We start from the raw sequence: 20,571 nt of genomic DNA on the forward strand, positions 1-20,571 counted from the left end.
TACCCACTGAGATAACCGGGCACCCACACCCCTTACTTTTAACTATACATAGAGACCCATGATTCACCACAGGCTTAGGCACATATGCAACCCAAACTGCAATACTCCAACATAACCAGCAGGAAAATCACTTGCATCAAGTCTAGACTTTGCCTACTCAAAGTAGGTTTTAAACTTCAGATCTTCTGTCTGTTTTATCGGTTTCTCATTATGATTGTATATGTTGTGATGTTTCCAGTTTTAGAAATGTAAGAAACATTGTGTGCATGTGTTTTCAGACTGCAGGAGAGAAAGGTGGAGACAAGAACGGGTGACGTTTCTCGATTTCACAGGAGCAGCTCACACGAAGATACGGGGCGTCACAGCCCACTTGAAGAACTGAGGTCAACTTACATGACTTTTGAACGTCTTTCCTTCTCTGTCATCTTTATCTTACACCCTCTTTTATGAATGTATAACAGGATGGACTTAAACGTCAAGGTGAAGTTTTTCGTGTTTTGGAATTCTTTATATCAGAGGTTCTTCTCGTAGGTTTTTGTATAGGCAGCTTTCAGAGAGCATGAATACGATGGTCTCTTGTTAAATTGCACTAATTTGTTAGCTAGACCAATGGGGCTGCTTATGAAGGCAGAGTTCCTGCTCGTCCCTGCAGGTGCTGTGTAAGGCTTTTGGATCGAAGTGTGAACTCAAAGTCGGAGCGTCTCTGACTTCTCAAGCACTGACCAATCATGATTTGAGTTTCCATTCGGTCAGTGAGAATCACAGATTTCTGCCACTTCTTGCAACCTCAACTGTCTTCCTCGATATTTTGTCTTCCCTTTGTGTTCACCCCACCCACATTTCATCCAGATCTTCTATATGTTGCATCTTCTCACATGCACTTATTATGTAATGGGTAAATATACTGTCATTTTTGATGTGCGGTTAGTGGCATTTCAATATTAAGCTAGTTATTACCTCAGATCTTTCTGCCACCTACTTTCCATTGTTGAAGTTTTGTGCTGACTCATTGCCGCAATAGCCTTCACTGGATATAAATGCCCACCAAAAAATCTTGGTGTTAACTCTAAGGTATGTAAATTTAAAAAAAAAAAAAAAGGCACAGAACCCACGTGTCCAAAATGGCGTCCACTAGAGACTGGCACCAACATGAACGTCGAGCACCAGATTTTATTCCAAATCACCACAAGAGTTTGTAAAGACTTTTATATCCTTCCAGTTGCTATCGAGATTAAGCAGACGAAACCAAACATTTGGAAGTTGTAAGTAAGAAATTAATTGTTTTTCCTAAACAAGTGTGCACTTTGCATGTTAGTAGCTAACAGAGCAAATTAGCCATTAAACACAGTACCTTATAAAGGATGCTTGGTACTTACTAGGCCACTAGGGACTGACAGGTTTTGATTTATGTGAGTATTTTGCACTCCTATTCTTCCTTAAGTGTCCGTTTTTTGTGTTCCTTTCATATACAGATATTCTTTTCATGTTCACCAACTAGTTGTTCTTTTAGCAATACTGGATAGATAATGCCTTAATGATGTTATATATACAGAGAAAACCACAGCCCAAAGGCTTACCCTCTTGTCGTCTTTCTTTGATTTGTTTTTTTATCTGGGGTACCTGGAGTGGTACATTAGTAAAGCGAAAGCACTCTTCTTAAACCCATTTATACTTTTGATAGCTGACTGATGATTTCAAGAGTTGAAATGTGTGAATAACCGTATAGTGGTAACTGAAGTGTCAAATCATTTTCTATTGTAATTTTTGTGTTCAGATGCAATGTTCTTTAGTTGTTTGTGCTTCAGAGAACTGAGAAACAAGGACTTATTGAGAATCTGACCGTAAAGCTTGCACAGCGGCGTCATAGGAGACGCCTGCTGTGTACGGACAAGATGTTAACTATTATTAAAGTGCCGTGGCAGCAGTGTATGATACATGTAGCTGTTATCAGCTGAGCAGAGGTGAATTGCCAATGTTGTTACTGTTGACCTTTACTGCAGGCCCGCAAGCCAACGTAGTGACTTTGATAGGCGTCTCTTTCCTTCCACTCCACTCTATAATACGATGCCTCAGTTTTACTAACAAAGGCCACTCATAAAGTAAGTGATTATTTCACCATGTTTTCTCCTGTGTTCTTTAACAATATTATCATAGGACTTTTCAAATATTTCTGTTTGCAATCTTGAACATGATCTCCCATACATGTGATACCTTGAGTGCTAGGTCGTTTTATTAGCAGCTATAATGTAGAGGTCAGAAAGGAACTTCAAGCAGCTCACTAGTTGGTGATAAATACTGTAGCAATGACAGAAGGAGAATGTTGATTATGTTGATAAAGACATGAGCCAACGCGCTGACATGACTCCAAGTGGGAGGTCTGCAATCTACCAAGTATGTCTTTATTATGTAAGTCCAGACACACAACCATGTCCAAGAGATTGACTGAAGAGTGCGAAGGATTTCTGAAGCGGTTTCTTTCTCATGTTGCACTGGGGCGCTTTGGGCCCAATTGTAAATCGTTTTTTAGTACCTTTTCAATTTTGTTGGAATACAAGTTGTATACTTTAATATGTTTGTGTAAAAACACATTCATTCTTTTAAGCTTTGAAGTTTGGGTAACCAAGATAATCCATGTTCTGAATGTCGTACTGTGTATCTTTTATGTATTACAACATTTAAGCACTTGGCTCTGGATGAGGTCTGATGGAGAGCGAGTTACCCATTGGGATATGAATTGCATGAAATGCAGTGACGTCTCTCAAATGTATTGCTAAATACCAAGTAATAACTATGCATAATTTTAAATGCATTGTTCCCTGAAAAAAAGAAATTAAATGAAAAGAGCACTGAATTTTAAAAAGGACAAGCATGTTTGTCATTGTACAGTGTATTTGTTTGAGAGAATTGATTGAAACGAATTTGACAATATTCAGATTAAAAGCCCTGTAAAGTATTTTGATATTTTTGTGTGTAAAATTAAAAGGACGGATTAAGACAACTTTTTTTGTCAATAAATGTATTTTACTGAGTTGTTACATTTTCTTTTGGGTGTTGATTTATCTGTTGGTGGCCCATGTACTTGGAAGAGAGGGAAGTGGAAATGAATTAAATTAAAATACATTGAACTTCACAGTAACTAATATTAGAAAGAAATATTCCATAATTAGATATTAGGATTCTGTCAGAGTGAAAATGAGCTGCAGTGTTTATTGGATTTCTGTTGCCATGTGCTGTTCTTGGTGCACCATTGGGACTAGTGTTTGGGTACCTGAATGTGGGATGTCAAACCTAGTTTAATTACAAAGAAAAACATGTATACATTAGCCTACAATGTCAAAATGTCTGGCCGCATTTATGTCTAAGCAATATTTAATTTAAAAATGGTTCCCACATGTCCCAATATTATCCTAATTATCATATTACAATATTCTGAATATATAAACTAATGATTCTAGTATATCCTAGCTGTTTGTTTACAGTTTTGTTAATCCGACTGAGTCAGCAATATTACAATTATTTTCTAACAGCTGGTGTAAGTGAGCTTGAAGCAGGCCCAAAGGGTATACACACCCTCTAACAGGATGTTTATTGTCAAGACTTTGTAAGCACCAGCTAAGAGCTTTGTTAATAGTTAACCAACAGTGTTGGGTTGTAACTTATTAAATGTAATCAGGATTTTGTAATCATATTACCAATATAAATTACTATTATCATCCCTGATTACATTTGAAAAATAATTAGATAAGGTCAATAATCAAAGATTTTTTATTCTTTTAAATACGAAATTTTTAAAATAAAATTGTAACAGTTCCATGCTAACCAATGCTCTATTACCCCATGAAAAGCAGTCTGACACACAGGGTTTCTTAGACAAGGGCTCCACTTTGTGGCGGACGGACAGGAGGAAAGACGTCAAGATGGAAAGTTCAATTAATTTATCTGCATTGAAAATGTGTTGAGCCCTTTAAAGAGAACACAATAATATATTTATAGAACTCAAGTAGGCCTATTTGTAGTATCAGTATGTAAGTAATCAGACCCAACACTTAAAAAATAATGTATTGATGCTATGTATCCATTAGTACCATTAATAAGAAGAGCTTCTGTGTTATCAGTTATGAAAGGGACCTCTAGCTGGTGTTTAGCAGACCCAAACTTTAAAATAAAATACCCTTTATGAATGGCTTATGGTTTGATTTCCCTAAATAGAAACCGAACATGTGTTTTCATTAATGACCTTTTACTGGCCTATAAAGCACCAATAAATGATTTATGAACCATAAATAAAACAATTAGTTACATCGTATAAACTCTTACAAAGAGCCTTTATAGGAGGTTCTTCCTGCTCTCTTACGGTGGGTTTTACAGCGGGCTGAGGAGGAAGAGGAGGAAGAGGAGGGGCGGTGGGACAAACAAATGACGAAGGAGTGGCTTCAGCTGGAGCTTGTTTACAGTCGTAAACCAATCACCTGTGCTGTGTCTCAAAGGGCGGCCATGTTAGAAGTTTTACTAGAGTCCGCCCAAGTGGAGCCCGTCCAAGTTTCCTGAGGCAGCTGACTGAAGACAGCTAGGGATTCCCTCCCGACAAAGTAACCACATAGCGACTTGACTTGGACTTGAACTTGAGACACAATGAACACAGCCGGCTTCCTAGTCGCAGTGCGGAGAGGATGCACACAGACCTCCAGACGACCTCTGCTGGCTCTGCCTGTTTCCTCCTCTATGGTGAGCCCAAACATTGCACTGAACATCTGCCACTAAAAGTCTTATTGTTTATGTTAGTGGGTCGTTTTAATGTTACCTTTACAGACGTCCCGCCATTGTAAGGAGTGTTTCAGAGTGCTGAGTCATGGCAAAAAGCCTACAATGTATACTTTCTGTGTAATGCAAACACTAAATCTGACACACCTTCCTTCATTCACCTTTGCCACTGATGTGTTTAGGTAATGAGCCTGCGGGCCACAGAGGACGGCTGTAGGCCTCGTTTACGTGGCTTCATATGGTTCTCTGCTCATTCAGGTATATGGATATATCTGTCAGAAAGGATCTATAATGTGGTCGGCTGGTGTAAAATGCCTTCTTGTTCACATCAAATGTAAATGTTTTGTATCAGTGAATCAGGAGCCTGCTGGGTATTTTACCCTCCATACATTGTGTCTTCTAAAAGCATAATTCTGCTCACAACCCTGGGTGTCCGCAGGGTCTTAAAATGTATCAGATATGAATTTGACAGGTCTTGATTGGATTAATACTAACCCTACTAATTAAAACTTTCAGACTGTTGTGTAACTGTTTTATGTTTCTGTCGTGTTGTAAGTACGTCTATTCACTTTGATGTCACAAGAAGTCACTACGTGTATAAAGTTGAATTTTTCATTCTCACTTTTAAATGTGTTTTTTTTCTTCTTCTCCAAACTACAAAACTAATACAGATTTTTTTTCGTATCTTTCGTACTGTTTTTGCCAGTATGGACATTAAAAAAAAAGTCTTAAAATGCATTCACAATTGTCTTAAAAAGGTCTTTAAAAGTCTTAAATGTAACCTGTTGAGACCTGCAGAAACCCTGGAGTATATACCTGCTGCTGCTCTGTGTCACATACAGCTCACTCTGTCTGCAGGTTCAGTGCTGCCGGCAGTCCACGGAGACTGTCCCTGCGGCCCGGATGCCCTACAGAGTGAAGGTGTCTGCTGGGAAACGCTATGCCTGGTGTGCCTGTGGACACAGTAAGAAACAGGTGAGTGTGTGTGGCGTGTTGGGGTTCGCCTCTCAGAGGGCCCGGGGACTGAAAGCAGGATGCCAGTCAGCTGCTGTCTGAGAGGCACTCTGCTGGCGGAGACTTGAATTTCCTCAGCCAGTGAAGAGCGTGCACAAACTAAGGTGAGGGTTGGAGGCTTTAGGTCATCAAACTGTTATACGTGTGCAGAGATCTCAGTAATATAAAGGAGAGGGCCAGACTGTTACTAAACCTTCACCAGGCCACTTTGAACTTTGATAGCAACAGATAACAGACTGGATATGAATGACCATTTGACTTCATTGCCCAGAGATCCTGTAGGTTAACATAACACATGCGATCAACCCTGACAGACAATAGGGTTGTTAATGCCTTTTTTCACGACAGATTTTTGACTTGCCATAGCAGGAACAACACTATTCACAGTATGTAATGGTAGTGAGGCAGCATGCACAGTAAAGTAGCGCCCTGAAACAGACACATCAACAATTAGTCGATAACTCAATTAGTTATCGAATATTAAATTCAATGCCAACTATTTTGATAGTTGAGTAATCATTTTAAGTCTTTTTTTTTTTTTTTAAGAGAAAATATCCAAATTCTCTGATTTCAGCTTCTCAGATGTATACCAGTATTTTCTGGTTTCTTCAGTCCTCTACAACAGTCAACTGAATATCTTTGGGCTGTGGAAAAAACATATGAGGATGTAAACTTTGGCTTTGAGAAACACTGATAAACATTTTTTACAAATTTTGTGAAATCATTTTATGGACCAATCAGCTAATTGATTAATTAAGAAATTGATCAATGGATTAATCGCTAATTAAAATGATTGTTAGTTGCAGCCCTAAAATAGTGTAGCCTATATACACTTGTGCTTTTGTTGCTATGGGTAAAATGTCTGCTGTGATAAAGGAGTAAAAATCATTGAATTTAAAGGTCTCGTACACTTTTCTGGTGTTTTATGTGAAGATATATTTATGGTTTTAAGTACCTTTAAGTATCTAATATAGTTTTACATCTCCTCTCTCACACTTCTCTCCAGAGCTCTAGAGAACGGGTGTTTTGTGTTGCATTTTGTCTCATTAATATTAATGAGCCAATCTTCTGATTGGCTACTTGTTTTCTGACTGACACACAGTCAGGCCAACCACAGGTAACAGATTGTAGCCCACCTAGACGGTTGTTCCTGATGGATCGTTTCGATACTTCCACTGTATTTATATTGCACCTAGACCTGCTTTATAATCAAAAAAGACATAGAAATCTCACTTTCTACAATATGGGCTATGCTATTAAAACTATTGGGTGTAAATATAATGTTTTCAACCCGTGTCTGAACTATTTGTGTACTTATTTGAGTACACAGGCAGGAAATCTAAGAAATAAGATCAGTTTTTATACAATCCAGTCCAGTTTATTCAAATAAATAATGCATTTGCTGTTGGGGATATAAAATTAAGTCAGAATAATCCAAAAAGTAGTCAAGAAATATGCTAAATTGACATTAAAATACTAAAACACCAATCTGGCATCAGGTGTAAAAAAAAAAAAAACATCTAAACAAAAAAATGAAGTCTGTGTCCTCACACCTTTTTTCTCCCTCTCTCTCAGCCTTACTGTGACGGAGCTCACAGGACAAAAGCTCCGAGCATCTCTCCTCTACGTTTCACCCCTGACAAAGACAGGATGGTCATGCTGTGTGCCTGTAAGGAAACCAAAAATGCGCCATACTGTGACGGCTCGCACTTTAAGGTCATATTCCGGGATTTAGTAAAGTCGGTGAAAGGCATCTTTAAATGAACAGTATTCAAGATGTCTGCACTGGGAGGCCAAGGACCAGTTACCTTAAATACACAACAGAAAACAATGACAAGTATATATGTTTTTGTAACCAGTGTTTGCATTACCCATTAAAAATGCTTGAAAAACACATTTTGTTGTGTCCAAGTCAAAGCTGCTTGTTGCCAAAGCTGAGCAATGAGAACTGACGTTTTATGTAGATTTTTTTTTTTTTTTATGTAGATTTTTTCCTTTAATTGGTAGTGACAGCTGAGGAGTGTCAGGAAAGGGGGGTGGGGGAAGAGAAAGGGATGACATGCAGCAAAGGGCCACAGGTCGGACTCGGACCCTGGAGCCGCTGCAGAAATGTATCCATTTGTATTGTAATAGCCCTTTTTCACAACAGCCATTGAGACATATTACAATAGGATAAACACAGGTGCAATGGTTCTAATTATTGTTGTGTTCCATTCCAGTAAGCCAACATGCACAATAGTTAATAATAATAATAATAATGTTTCACCTGAATGGAACAGTTGGTAACACTTGTTTACCCTACTGCTTTATGTCAAAATGGCTGCTGTGAAAAAGGTCTATAGAGTCTTAATTTGTGTTAAAAATATTGGTATCCCCTTTTGTATAAGAGGTAAACTGCACTACAGGTCCCAAATTCCCAGAAAGAACAGAGGACATGAGCTCAGTAGCAGTTGGGTCTTGAATGCTGAATTATCCTACTGTTATTTATTTATTGTTTGGACATTGAACATCACTTCAATTCAATCTGTGGCCTGGTCGATAGCAGCCTCCTGATTGGGTCAGCTTCTAACACGTGACCATCCAGGAAGTGATTTCTATAATCTCCTTGGTCAGCTGTCGGGTTGTGAAACCTTGCACTATTTCTCGGGGTGTGTGATTTATTTTTCTTCCTCTGTTTGACCTTTTATAGTTTCCGTAGCTGTGACGTCATTGGGGCTTTGAGTCACGTTCACGGTTGTTTCACCGGCGCGCGACTTGGACAGCAGCCAGCTGAGGTTGCTCTGAAGTTGAACCGTCACTGGAAACAAACATGAACACGTTGGGGACCAAAGTAGACCTCAAATGGATCAGTTTCACCTTGAGACAACCTTGGATAACCTCTATGGCAGCTTCCAAGGTAAATTAAGCCCTTATATGAGCCCCTGCCTCCTTTAAACAGGGTAGACTTTCCTCTATTTGTCGACCGACTGAGTATTATTTGGACAATGTTGTAGACTTCAGTGCACTTTTGAGACCTCATTTCCACCACGACACTTTTTAGACGGAAATACTGTGCCGTCCGTTATTTTCTAAACACGACCGCCACATCAAATCCCTCTGACAGCAGCCTATAGCATATAAAGAAGCTATGAATAGTAGTACCACCTGCTGTGAAGCACCAGAGCCCCTGCACAGACACAGCTGTTTTTAATCCCAGCCTGATGAGACCTTCCCTCAGGACTGTCTGGGCCTTATGGACACCGCTTATGTTAGCGCTAACACACTTCAGCACAGATACCTACAGCTCTGACTCCTGAAAATACAGTAGGAAATCTCCAGCAGCGCCCAACCCATATTGAGTGTAAAAAGAGGCTGGAGCAAAATGGCTTTAACACACCTGGGTGGGTTGAGAGGCCATTCTTAAAATACTGTTTAACCGGTCTAACAGAACTGACTGAGAGTCAGGGAGAAGTCAGTCTGCACACAGCCACAGAGTTTAGAGAGGAGGTCTGATCGGGCAGAAGTGAAAACACCTGTGGTGTACCATGGGTATTGGAGAGGCTTTAAAGGGACAGTTCACCCCAAAATCAAAACATAAATATTGTTCCTCTTACCCGTAGTGCTTTTATTTTAACAATCTGGATTGTTTTGGTGTGAGTTGAATATATGAATTGTCATGCTTTGATTACCTTATAATGAGCTCTTTTTAACTATAGACGCCATGGGCCAGGTGTTATCTTCTCACAAGTTTCGTGGCCAGATACACATGCTCAATTAGTAGCAATCTGCAACTTCACCGCTAGATGCCACTAAATCCTACACACTGGACCTTTAGCTGAGTTCTCTTATGTGCTTCTGTCCACAGGTCCAGCTCTCCACCCTTCCTCCAGAACCTGTCATCCCCTCTAAGAAGCCTTTCAAAGTGGAGCTGGTCGGTGGAAAGCGTTACGCATGGTGCACCTGTGGACACAGCAAGAAACAGGTAAAACCACTGCTTGACATCATCTGTATCACTCCTGTCTAAAGTACGCGTCCTGTATATGCCCTGATCACATGTTTATCTTTCAGCCTTTCTGCGACGGAGCCCACAAAACCAAAGCCCAAGGCCTGTCCCCGCTACGCTTTGTCCCAGAGAAAGACGCCACGGCTTGGTTGTGTGGTTGCAAGTACACAAACAATCCACCTTACTGTGACGGCACGCACAAGCAGGACTTTGTCGTATCTGCCCCGCTACATGAGCAAACCGATTCTTGAAAAGGAATGCAGAGAGGTCTTTGAACTCAACATTCATGTTGCTGTTGCATGCACATTTTTGCACTCAGTGAAAGCAGCACATGTAAACTGACCATTTCAAGTGTCTCATTCTTGTCTCTTATCAGTATTTCTCTGTGCTTGACAGAGAAGAGAGTGGCTATGAAAAGCCCTTGCTTTCTGTCGTTTATCAGGGAAACAGGGTTGAATGATATGATATCCCGTCTGAGGGTGGAGATTTTACCACCACACTGTCCCTAGAAAAGGATGTTAAAGATGGGATATAACAGTATTATCTTCAATACTAAAGATCTAGAGAATGGTTTTACAGGAGAATATTGTCTGTGTATAGGTCTTGGACTGTGAAGTGTATGAAGGGAGGATGTAATAGTGCAGTCTCCTACAGCTCACTCCGTAAAGTAGCATATCTGTGAGGGACATGAATCCTCCTCTCCACATATAAAATGCCACATTATTTTTTAACTTTTGCGGATGTATTTATGCTTTTGACAGAAACTTGATGAGTTATCTTAACACTGTGCTGTAGCTCACTGTAGGAAACTGCACTGAAAAAGAGCTGTTGACATTACATTATGTACCTGTAATTATTAAACTGATTAAAGTTTTAATCTGTAACTGCCTGATTCTTGTCTGTACCATGGATAGATAGTGACAGCTGAAGAGTGAGAGAAAGAGAGAGATAGGGGAGTGCACGCAGCAAAGGGCAACAGGCCGCTGCTTTAAGGACCTTGGTACATGGGGCACCAGCTCTACCAGGTGACTTATGCATTTAGCTTTTTACCTCTCCATTTGTGCTATGTGCACAAAAGCATGCTTCACAATCTGCTACGTTCAGGGAATCATAAACAGGACACTCAGGTCAGAAAAACCTAGTAAGTAAACATTTTATTGACCTAAAACATGCACATATGGCTGATAAAAAAAGTATCATTGTTTGTTGAAAAGAAACAAAAGGAATGTTGAAAATATGGAACAACAACATACATGGCCAAATATTCAAATCCCTTTTGAGTTCTTCGACTGCCATGGGAGAGAGAACGTGGTCTGCTGACAAACATCTGCTTGCGAGCATGGTAGTGCTTGGTATTCTGTAAATATAAATGCTTCTCCTGTCGGAAAATACTTGTCGGTTTGGATTGTGTGATTTGACCTCAACAAAGTGCATCAACAGTTAAATGTAATGTACCTGTGTTACCTGATGAGCGGTTGCCTATACTGGACACTTATACAGCAGTTATTAACATGACTGTTCAAAGGCGAGGATTAGCTTTTTTTCTTCTTTACATCCAACTCCTGCAGCGATGTGCACTGCAATGCCTCTCAGCATTTTGTCTCAAGTTTAATGGAGCCAAATGAACGCTGATGGAACTATGGAAATGAAACAGACCCACTGCATATACAATACAAAACGATTACAATATCTTGTATAAAAGATAAGTTTATACATATGTATGCACACATGCTCACATTTGATACATACTGTACAGTTTGTATGTGTGCACTGTTCTAGTCTAACACACAAACACACACACACACACGCACATACATACAAGTGTCTATTTGGCTGCACTTTTCAGTCTTTCCTGCTGAAAGATGATAACCGTAATCTTCCTCCGGTTTGTCCAGGAGGAAGAAGGCTTGAGCTCGTCTTTTTACTCTGTAGAAAGAAAGAAGGGAGCAATTCCAGTACTGTCCTCCCCGCTGCCCCCGTATGCACGTTAGGTTGTCGGAGGCAAAGCGCTTTTGTCGGCTCCCCTCGCCTCCTCTTTGCCGGCCCCAGAGCTCGTGCCGTTGACAGTCACCTTCCGAGCGTTGGCGCCCTGTTTGGAGACGAGAGTGTGTCGCTGAGTGTTGTTGGGCACAGTGGTACCGTTGGAGCTTTGGATGGCGGGAGAGAGGTCGTGGGACGCAGGGCTGGACTGCGAGGAGGCTCGGGGTGGCTGGGCTGTGGCGGGACTGTGGACTTTGTCACTCTGGGAGTCGCTCTCTGACGTCGGACTGGTGTTGACGCCGTCGGAGTGGCCCTGGGCGGCAGACTGGGACGGCCTCCTGCGCTTCCGGGTGGGTTTGACCAGATACTGCAAAGGGATGGGTCCAGTCTGCACAGAGGAACACACATTGTTAGGACTGTGGATAAGAGCTCAGGTTTTATAATTCACCAATATGTGGGCACATTTATAGACAGAACTTAATGGTTTAATGATAAGGCTGGTGAAAAATTGTCAACAAATCCAGCGAAAAGACCAGACCCATCACTAAATAGATCCTATTAAGTATTATCTGTGTCCCATTGTTGTCCAAAAACTTTAAAAACACAGGAATGAGCCACACTATTGCACTGGGTGACATATTCCTTCATTATCATACACACACACACCTACACACACACACACACTTATTTAGACTTATTCCCAAATACACTGTCCTGCTGCTGTCACTACAGTTCCCACAGCTGTTTTGTTACCAGTTTTTAAAGAATCACATCTTTAGTAGGAATGAATAAGCCTGGGCTGAGAGCCAAAGAAAGGGTAGGATGGAGAGAAGAGAAGATCGCCAGCCCCATCCTTAAATATAACAATGTTTGTTACCTGACGATAATTGACAAAAAGGATACTGATATTAGGAGGAACTGCTCATTTCATGTCAATTTTTATAATATCAATCTCAGTTAAACCATCTCAAATATCCCAACTCAGCTGTGAGTGCGTCCATATGAAAAGGGAGTTTATAGCAAATGGCCAACCACATGAATATAGACTCTCAATGAGCAACATACTCAATAAGATGATACTATTGATTTTTGTTGGCATGTTTCACTAATGCAGCAGCAACATGAACTATAAACATACAACCAAAACAAAAATAAACAAAAACAGCAGCAACAAGTTAAAATGACTGTGGCATTATGTAAACATGTTTTCCACAGTGTCAGCATGATGAAGGACTATACTTATTGCTTTCCGTTGATACAAATTGTGTTTTAGAGGCGCTCCCTCCAAAAACATCAGTCAGTCATTGGTTTTAGTTTATGTGGGAAACTCTGAGTCAGCTTTATTTTCATCTTTTAATGACAGCTGCGTTATTGTCACGTTGCTGTACAGATGAGAGCAGGGACTAGTTTAAAATCTAGACAAACACTGAGAAGCTACATTGTGAGAAAATCAACCTCACAAGACAAACTACAATCCGACATTGACAAAAAACTAGGGATCATGGGACTTTGATCATTTCATGCACAAAAAAAAGTTACTATTTGGCTGCTGACTCAGTTTCCTACAAACATTTGAATGTACCAAACATTAAAGCTGGAGTAGCAGCCATCCAAATGTTAACAGGAATAGATTAGTAGATAGATAGATTATGAGCTCTTATTGGCTCTTTGTTATGTAATCAATCTGAAAACATAAAAGCATGAGCAAGAGAAGTGTCAGCAGTGATCTCAAGTGATTTGTAGTATGTTAGTCCTGGAAACACTGCAAAGAGGGGAAAATCCAGGAGATCACAGTGCTTCTTCTGTTTCTGCAGACAGCCCACAAACAACTGGCCAGTTCTAGGTTTTCTGTGAAGTCCACTGGATCTTGGAGTGATGGTAGTGTCCTGAGGCGACTTTGTTTATCAGAATCCAAACACCTGAACATAACTGCACAAAGCAGACGACCTCCCTAAACCCTAAAGGTTAACGAACTTCTGAACATCATGTAGCTTCATTACTGAGCATTCCCTCCAGGAAGCTGTGATTGCAACAATCAACCAATCCCTGTGAATTCTGCACAACCTTGCAATTCTGTCCAATCACCGCAACCTTTCTGCAAATTTCACCAACCATTGTAGTTTCCCCAAGAAAACAATTGAGCCATACATCACCAAACTCACCTCCTTGTTTCTGGTTGTAAAGATGCAGACATGGGTCACACGAATGTCTCACATTTACCCTGTCCAATTTTATTCTCATGGTTTTATTCTCACTGGAACAAGTTGCCTTGAATTTTTTATGAATTATACAAAATAATAGCTATAATAGTTAATTATTTTTTTGCAATTTTCACTTTCTCCAGCATTTTCATTGCAAAATAAATGCCTAAAAACATTGAACATGTATAACAATTTCTTTTAGAAAAGCTGCCGTGAAATCAGGTATTTTAGGCCGCAACATTCCCCAAAAAAGCCAGTGAAATCCTGGAAGAACTGACTCCCTCTGGTTCAAATCTTTAACAGACACTATGATTTAAAGCATTGGTACTTTTCTCATTTCAAGCCAACCTGAAGACCAATTACTCATCCCATTTGACTGTAACAACAAAAAACTACAAGAAAGACAAGAGTGATCCAGTTCAGGTTTTTAAATATTTGTCGTCCACAGTATGAAGTATCAAAGCTGTCACTCACCCGTCTCCACTCATAGAAGTAGGCGATATCCATTAGTGTGTAGTAGTCCTTCAAGGGCTCATCTCCGTACAACACCTCCACCTGTAGCACACAGTCAAATATCAGTTAACACAACGTGCCAGATCTTTGCATTACATGGTTTATATTTCCTCCTTTGGAAAATTAGATCTATTGTAGTGCAAGGAGTCCTAATGTGTAGGAATGCATGATTCTACTAAACCAAGTTATGCATTTCACTTATCCAGCTGTATGGATTTTTCCCAAGGCTGATATCAGTATTATTAGACTGAAACTGAAGTAAAATAAAACATTTTAGTACTAATACAGTGTAAAAATTCCACTGAAATCAGACCTCATCTTGAACTTGGCCCATTATCGGCAAACCTACTGCTACAGCTGAAGTCCTGTCCTGCTTCCAGGCAAGCTTTTATTCCACTGGCCTCAACTACTTTTACATAAAAGTTGAAAGGCTAAAAACATGGTGCTGCTGTACAGCGAGTAACTCATCATTTCAGCATGGGCTGCACTTATTTCCCCAGCATTCAATAACATCACTTTCTCAAAGGTTTTGATCAAAGAGCATTATAAAAAAGGGACAGAGAGGAAAAGGCCACAATAAAAAGTGTTAAGTGTAAAAGCTGCACGGAGAGACAAACCGGTGGACAGATTCACAAATAAATACAATTTTGAAATGAGTTCTGCTACTGTCACAGCATACCTTTAGCTGGGTTCATGTCTAATAATTACCGTAATAACCACTTTACCACCTGTAAACACTGTTCAGGTGAAGAACTGTCCTGACAGTACTTAAAGTCACAAACATGTAAATCTTTCCCCTTGCTAACTTCAGTCCGTCTCATTCCGTGGAAGTGAATGCAAAAGGCAGGGTTAGATGACAGTGAAACCCTTGTTGTACAGCTACATTAAAACAATTGTTTGCCATGCATGCTATGTAGCTGCAATGACATACTTGATGTTTACACTGGATTAGGATTTGACAGTGCATCTGTGTCTAATGCCACACTCACATCATACCGTACAAACCATTATTATTAGCTAGTAAGAATTTCAGCCAGCTACAAAATCTGCCCCTTTGGTAAAAACTCAAAGTGTCAAACAAACAGTGGCAACATGGCTGCCACTATCACTGCCAGTTACATTTAAATGAAAAACAATGTTATTAACACAAAAACAAACAATTTACCTCATTAAAAGGAGCTATACGGTCTTTGTTTGTATGTGGTTTCACTTGTTAGAAAGCTGCTAGCTAGCAGTGGTGGTACAGATCTTGGAATAACGTGAACATTCCCGAGTCGGTTTTCCTATCCTTATTATTCAGCTGACATGGTGTGAACGCAGCATTTGACTCATGGGAACTGTAGTTGCTGCATGCTAACAAAGTAGCTGTTGTTAGAGAGTTGATCTCAGAAGTTGATCAGAATCTACTACTGTACTGGTGAATGCTGGCTCACTGCAACACTGACACAGAATTTTATTGGTTTGTTTATTTGATAGGGGCAGAGCACGTTGCAGTTGCCTACCAGTATTTACACATCCAGCAGATATGGAGCAACATTAGCATTTATTGGGAGTATTTTTTTGTGTTTACCTGATGAATAAAAAGCCAATATTTAATCTCTTTTTACTCTTCTTTACTCCTGAGAAAAATATCTGTCTCTGGATGCTCTGCAGGTAGTGTACAGTGGTTTCTATCTGACCTTTTTCATTAAAGAGCTGCCTGTTACAGCTGAAAACAAGGCTGATGACAGCAGTGAAGTGAAAAAAAACAGTGAAGTTACAGGCTGTAAAATCAAAACAATGCGCTAAAAAACGCTAAAATACTCCGTGTAAGTAATGTGTAAGAGATCATTTGATCCAATGTTAAAAATAGTGCAGCTTTAATTGGTTTTTCGAGCAATGTCCCTCAGTTTGGGCACATATGATCTGGTCTCTTGGGAGCTCTGTTAGTGATCATCCTGTGTTGACAGCTGACAAATGAATTCAACCTCATATGACCCAGCCACAACTGTGATTACGTTACTTTAGAGTTAAAAGTCCTTTTACACCAAGAATTTATATTACTGTGTCCAAACCCTGAAGTATGCTACGTAATCAATACAGCAAGAGTGTCTAATTACCCGATAGTTGTTGGGAATATCCATCTTGCTTCGGAGGAACTTCGCTAAGTGCATGACGGACATGGCTGCTGGGCACTGTAGGAAGCGTTTACCATTGGACTGAGAACAGAGAAGAGAGTGGAGAGGGGGGACATAAATCCAGGGTGAAGACCAGAAAAACACATTAGGCTTCAACTACTGCTTTACCCAACTTTGCTTTTTTATCTAAAATCCAGCTTTACCTTGTCTCCTTCCATCTCTGAGCGCTGCCTCTCATTATTTCTGCAGGCAAATATTCAACAAAAAGAAAAAGGTGTTAAACAATAATTAACCATTCTTTCCAAGCACACAGAAAACCATATTCAGGGAGACTTACAGCAGGTTCAAACAGCCCCGCTCAAATTTCACTTCTGTTTAATATGGGCCTTACTTGCATATTTAAGTAATTCCACTCTATTGATAATGATCAAATGATTGTCTTTGTATCAGCAGCAATTTTCCAGTACACAAACCCAAACATGAAAAATTCAGTGTTTTTGTGTTTTTTTTGATGAATGAGAAATGATTGACTCACTTGTTCCTCTCATAGAACTGTATGGACAGACTGATGATTTCATCCTCTGCTATGTTAAAAGTCTCCACCACTTCCCCCGGTTCCAGCACACGATTCTCTGCATAGAAGTCCCGCCTCCGTTTCATCTCATCTGAAAGCAGCACACGAGGGAAAATGAGTGTCCATTGGTAAAGGGATGAATCATAAAATGGGAAAATGTTGCTCTACAGCCTCAAAAAACAATGGTCTTACCTTTGAATAACCCTGGAACAAGCTTATAAACAATATCTTGTAGAGTTTTGTCCGCTCTGGAAAAGAAAGGTTGGTAAGCGTGATGCTCACTGCATTCAGAGGTGTTTTTAAAAACAGCCAATGTATATAAAAGCATCATAACTGACCTGATGCTGAGCTGTGGACACGTTTTGTGAACCTGGACGTCACATCGAGGGCAGAATTTATTTGTCTCCAGGAAGGCAACGATGCAAGTTTTACAAACTGTGCAGAGAGAGAGGACACAGACGGATGCTAAAACACAACTGTGTTCATGTGTACCTCACAGAGTGGACACTTGCAATTCAAAGTAACAGAATAATTCAGTGCTGCTTTTGTTCCATTTTTGCTAAGCGAAGGACTGAAACCCCTTAACAGTCCATCACCAGCCTCCACAGCTACCATGGAGCTGAACCTCATACACTGTCAACACAAATGCTTTCACATGCATTACATTGTTATTGTGCACACAGACGTTCCCTGAAGTAAACCTCCCACAGCACTGGTTTAAAAAATGATCATTAAGATGGAGTCACAGTATACGACTCAACATCATGCTCACCTCCACATGAGCAGGAGAGATCTGCTCAATATACAGAGGATTGTAATGTCTATGCTAAGGTCACACTGGGGTTAATGGTAACACTGTGCATGCATGTAAGGTGATGCTTTCATGTGAGGGACTTACAGGAGTGCAGGCACTCTACGATGGTTGTAGCATCAATTAAGTACCCAGCGCACAGTGGACATGTGAGTTGTGGATTCAGATCTGTGATTTTAATCCGGTTGGGCTGCATTTTATCCATCTGGACAGATCTGCAGAGGAAACAGACAACAACATGAGAGCTTCTCGTTACACTGCAAGACACAGGAGCCCGTGTGAATGTGCATAATGCTTGTTAAGACTATTAGTCCTTTCTCATATGGTCAATGAGTGGCTGCTCCCGCAGACAATGTCTGCAGCTCGTCCTTGGGACAGCAGCTTGTGAAAGCACAACAAAGAGAGCCGATGGCCAACAAAAAACAACCGGGATGACATGTTGTAGCGGTAAATAACGTGAGGAGAGCAGGAGCCGTGCAGCTAAATGCAGCCTGTGTGGTGGTACACAGCAGCCGACTATTGAATCGCCCCTGTGTGGCCTCATCTTGTGCATCAGCTCAGCTCCTCGACCAGCGGAGCAACAAAGAGCGTTTGCATTTCCCCGGAGCTCCGCCGTCCGACCGGGCACCACCACCCAACGCATCCCGAGAAAACACCAACACTGAAGGGGGGCTGCAGAGCCACAGAAAACCACACTGGTACACAAAGCAGCCATCTTAAATTCACTGACAGGGCTGTATCAGGAGGCGAACAAGAGAGACTCAAAATGTGACACCGTGCACTTTGTGTGCGCCTCAGCAAACAGCGGGGCGATGAGCCCGATAAACAGCGATCACCGACGCTCCGTTCCTACCTGATCAGACATAAAAGTTTCCCTCTCCTCCCAACGAGGATCCAGGTAAATTATTTGGACTTGGGCAGAATTTGCAGCAGCGCCAGAAAATGGCTTTTTTCAGCACCGTCAGAGGACTGCCCATTTTGGATCACGTGATATTATTTTGTCGCCTCGTTCTCGGGGCACACAGGGTATCCTCTGCAGGCCCTGCTCACTTTCTACACCTCCATTTATCCTGCACCGGCCCGCCATCACATTCGGGATTTTTTTATTTATTTCAGCTCTGTTTATATAATTATTCCATGCATTAAGTGGCCCAGCAGAGGCTTCGCCACGCCCTCTGATTGTAAATGATTCCGTCTGCATTACCGACAGAGGCCCTGCAGGCCTCAGGTCCCGGGGCCGAGCTCAGGGTTGGCCCACAAAGACTGTGGAAGTTGATTGGAAATTTGCAAGTCTTGTTCCGTTTTCATTTTAATTATTATTAAAAAAAAAAAAAAAAAGTTAATATGTCATATTTATATTCTACGTTGATAGTAGAAGTAATAGATAAAACAGTCAATTATAATATAGTAATAAATGAAATATAAAATGATTTACATGACAGAAAAACAATAGATGTGTACTAGTGCTGCAACTGTATGAGTTTCACGGTATTACAACCGCCGGTTTCACGGTATATGGTGTTACTAAATTGTTATTATCAGTCACAGTGACCCTCAATGGAATTTTTCTTTATTATAATTTCACAAAATATTATGTGCTATATTTTTTACACTAATACAGTAGAGTTCAACACTGTAGTATTGAACTCTAGATAGGTAAGTATGATAACCATAAATTTTCATAACCACAGTATATGATATCAGTATGCTGCTGCAACCTGAGCCAGAAATGATTATTTTCACTGTATACTGAAGTATTCTTACTACAGTGAAATACACTGATTTTATTTGCATCATGTACCAAATTAGCAGTGGTGGAAAAGTATATTATGTAAAGTATATTTACTCAAGTACTGTACTTAAGTACAATTTTGTATTAATTGTATTTACTTGAGTATTTCCATTTTCAGCTTCTCAGTACTCCACTACATCTCAGAGGGAAATATTGTACTTTTTACTCCACTATATTACTTTTGCAGGTTCAGATAATTAATACAACAGTCAACAAATAACCATATTATTATGAAGGTAACACTTTAATGATCCTCAGGGGGGAATTCACAAGCTACCCGTAAAGTCATTAAAATGAGCTCCACCTTTACCAGCTGCAGCATTAAAGTGATAAACACACTAATGCAGCAATAATTATAATACAATAACATAATATATATGATTCTGAAATGGGCCATTCTGCACTCTGTACTTTTACTTTTGTGACTATGTTTTTATGTTCGTACTTTTGTATTCACTGTAAAACCCAACAAGTTGTGACAGAAAGGTTCTTTAATTATACAATGTAAGAAAATATATTTTCATTAATGGAAAGGAAAAAATCATGACAAAGGGAATTTTATTTCTTTGTTCTTGGATGCTGCAATTAAACATAAGGTCTTGGGAAAAAACACTAAACAACTAAAAACAATTACAATGTGTAGTGTAGTTACACATTAATGAATGTTTTTAAAGGGGTCATTTTATATTTCACTTCCATAAAGCTGGAGAACTTACAAGACTCACAGACTTGAAAGAAATGGTCAAATTTAAAGTAGCTAAGGCAGCTGACATTAGTCCCTAAAATGGATCCAGCTACAAAACCACTGAATCCTACACTTCCCATA

At 40.1% G+C, this 20,571-nt stretch overlaps 4 protein-coding genes across 4 annotated transcripts in view; 3 read left to right on the plus strand and 1 right to left on the minus strand.

Moving 5' to 3' along the window:
• LOC118326755 (protein AF-17-like) overlaps window positions 1-3,028 on the plus strand; it is a 22,892-nt gene extending 19,864 nt beyond the window's left edge. Inside the window, exon 20 of the mRNA XM_035659819.1 lies at window positions 279-3,028. Coding sequence (XP_035515712.1) covers window positions 279-314 — 36 coding nt within the window. The 3' untranslated portion in view covers window positions 315-3,028. The remainder of the gene's footprint in view (window positions 1-278) is intronic.
• A 1,441-nt stretch (window positions 3,029-4,469) lies between these two features.
• On the plus strand, window positions 4,470-7,656 carry LOC118327537 (CDGSH iron-sulfur domain-containing protein 3, mitochondrial-like). Its single transcript, XM_035660943.1, has 3 exons — window positions 4,470-4,725; window positions 5,620-5,736; window positions 7,351-7,656. Exons 1-3 carry the CDS (start codon window positions 4,633-4,635, stop codon window positions 7,537-7,539), a joined length of 399 nt encoding a protein of 132 aa, XP_035516836.1. The 5' UTR covers window positions 4,470-4,632; the 3' UTR covers window positions 7,540-7,656.
• A 708-nt stretch (window positions 7,657-8,364) lies between these two features.
• On the plus strand, window positions 8,365-10,641 carry LOC118327539 (CDGSH iron-sulfur domain-containing protein 3, mitochondrial-like). Its single transcript, XM_035660944.1, has 3 exons — window positions 8,365-8,671; window positions 9,620-9,736; window positions 9,823-10,641. Exons 1-3 carry the CDS (start codon window positions 8,585-8,587, stop codon window positions 10,006-10,008), a joined length of 390 nt encoding a protein of 129 aa, XP_035516837.1. The 5' UTR covers window positions 8,365-8,584; the 3' UTR covers window positions 10,009-10,641.
• A 251-nt stretch (window positions 10,642-10,892) lies between these two features.
• LOC118326377 (polycomb group RING finger protein 2-like) lies at window positions 10,893-18,936 on the minus strand. The gene is made up of 9 exons (XM_035659357.1): window positions 18,807-18,936; window positions 18,041-18,168; window positions 17,481-17,577; window positions 17,335-17,390; window positions 17,104-17,233; window positions 16,772-16,811; window positions 16,551-16,649; window positions 14,413-14,493; window positions 10,893-12,125 (listed from the first exon to the last, which is right to left on the minus strand). The coding sequence occupies exons 2-9, from the start codon at window positions 18,156-18,158 to the stop codon at window positions 11,745-11,747; spliced, it is 1,002 nt and encodes a 333-aa protein (XP_035515250.1). The 5' UTR covers window positions 18,159-18,168; window positions 18,807-18,936; the 3' UTR covers window positions 10,893-11,744.
• Window positions 18,937-20,571: the final 1,635 nt, after the last annotated feature.

The sequence above is a fragment of the Morone saxatilis genome, unplaced genomic scaffold, assembly GCF_004916995.1.
Source record: "Morone saxatilis isolate NCDOM2014 unplaced genomic scaffold, NCSU_SB_2.0 Contig17, whole genome shotgun sequence".
Classification (NCBI taxonomy): Eukaryota; Metazoa; Chordata; class Actinopteri; family Moronidae; genus Morone; species Morone saxatilis.

What these genes read in the sequence shown, in the direction of transcription:
- LOC118327537 (XM_035660943.1), top strand. Translation starts at nt 4,633, where the DNA reads ATGAACACAGCCGGCTTCCTAGTCGCAGTGCGGAGAGGATGCACACAG. An exon ending in TGCCTGTTTCCTCCTCTATG is followed by an intron (nt 4,726 to 5,619) that starts GTGAGCCCAAAC and finishes CTCTGTCTGCAG; the next exon opens with GTTCAGTGCTGCCGGCAGTC. An exon ending in GTGGACACAGTAAGAAACAG is followed by an intron (nt 5,737 to 7,350) that starts GTGAGTGTGTGT and finishes CCTCTCTCTCAG; the next exon opens with CCTTACTGTGACGGAGCTCA.
- LOC118327539 (XM_035660944.1), top strand. Translation starts at nt 8,585, where the DNA reads ATGAACACGTTGGGGACCAAAGTAGACCTCAAATGGATCAGTTTCACC. An exon ending in CCTCTATGGCAGCTTCCAAG is followed by an intron (nt 8,672 to 9,619) that starts GTAAATTAAGCC and finishes TTCTGTCCACAG; the next exon opens with GTCCAGCTCTCCACCCTTCC. An exon ending in GTGGACACAGCAAGAAACAG is followed by an intron (nt 9,737 to 9,822) that starts GTAAAACCACTG and finishes TTTATCTTTCAG; the next exon opens with CCTTTCTGCGACGGAGCCCA.
- LOC118326377 (XM_035659357.1), bottom strand. Translation starts at nt 18,158, where the DNA reads ATGGATAAAATGCAGCCCAACCGGATTAAAATCACAGATCTGAATCCA. An exon ending in TGTCCACAGCTCAGCATCAG is followed by an intron (nt 17,391 to 17,480) that starts GTCAGTTATGAT and finishes TTTCTTTTCCAG; the next exon opens with AGCGGACAAAACTCTACAAG. An exon ending in TGTTCCAGGGTTATTCAAAG is followed by an intron (nt 17,234 to 17,334) that starts GTAAGACCATTG and finishes TGCTGCTTTCAG; the next exon opens with ATGAGATGAAACGGAGGCGG.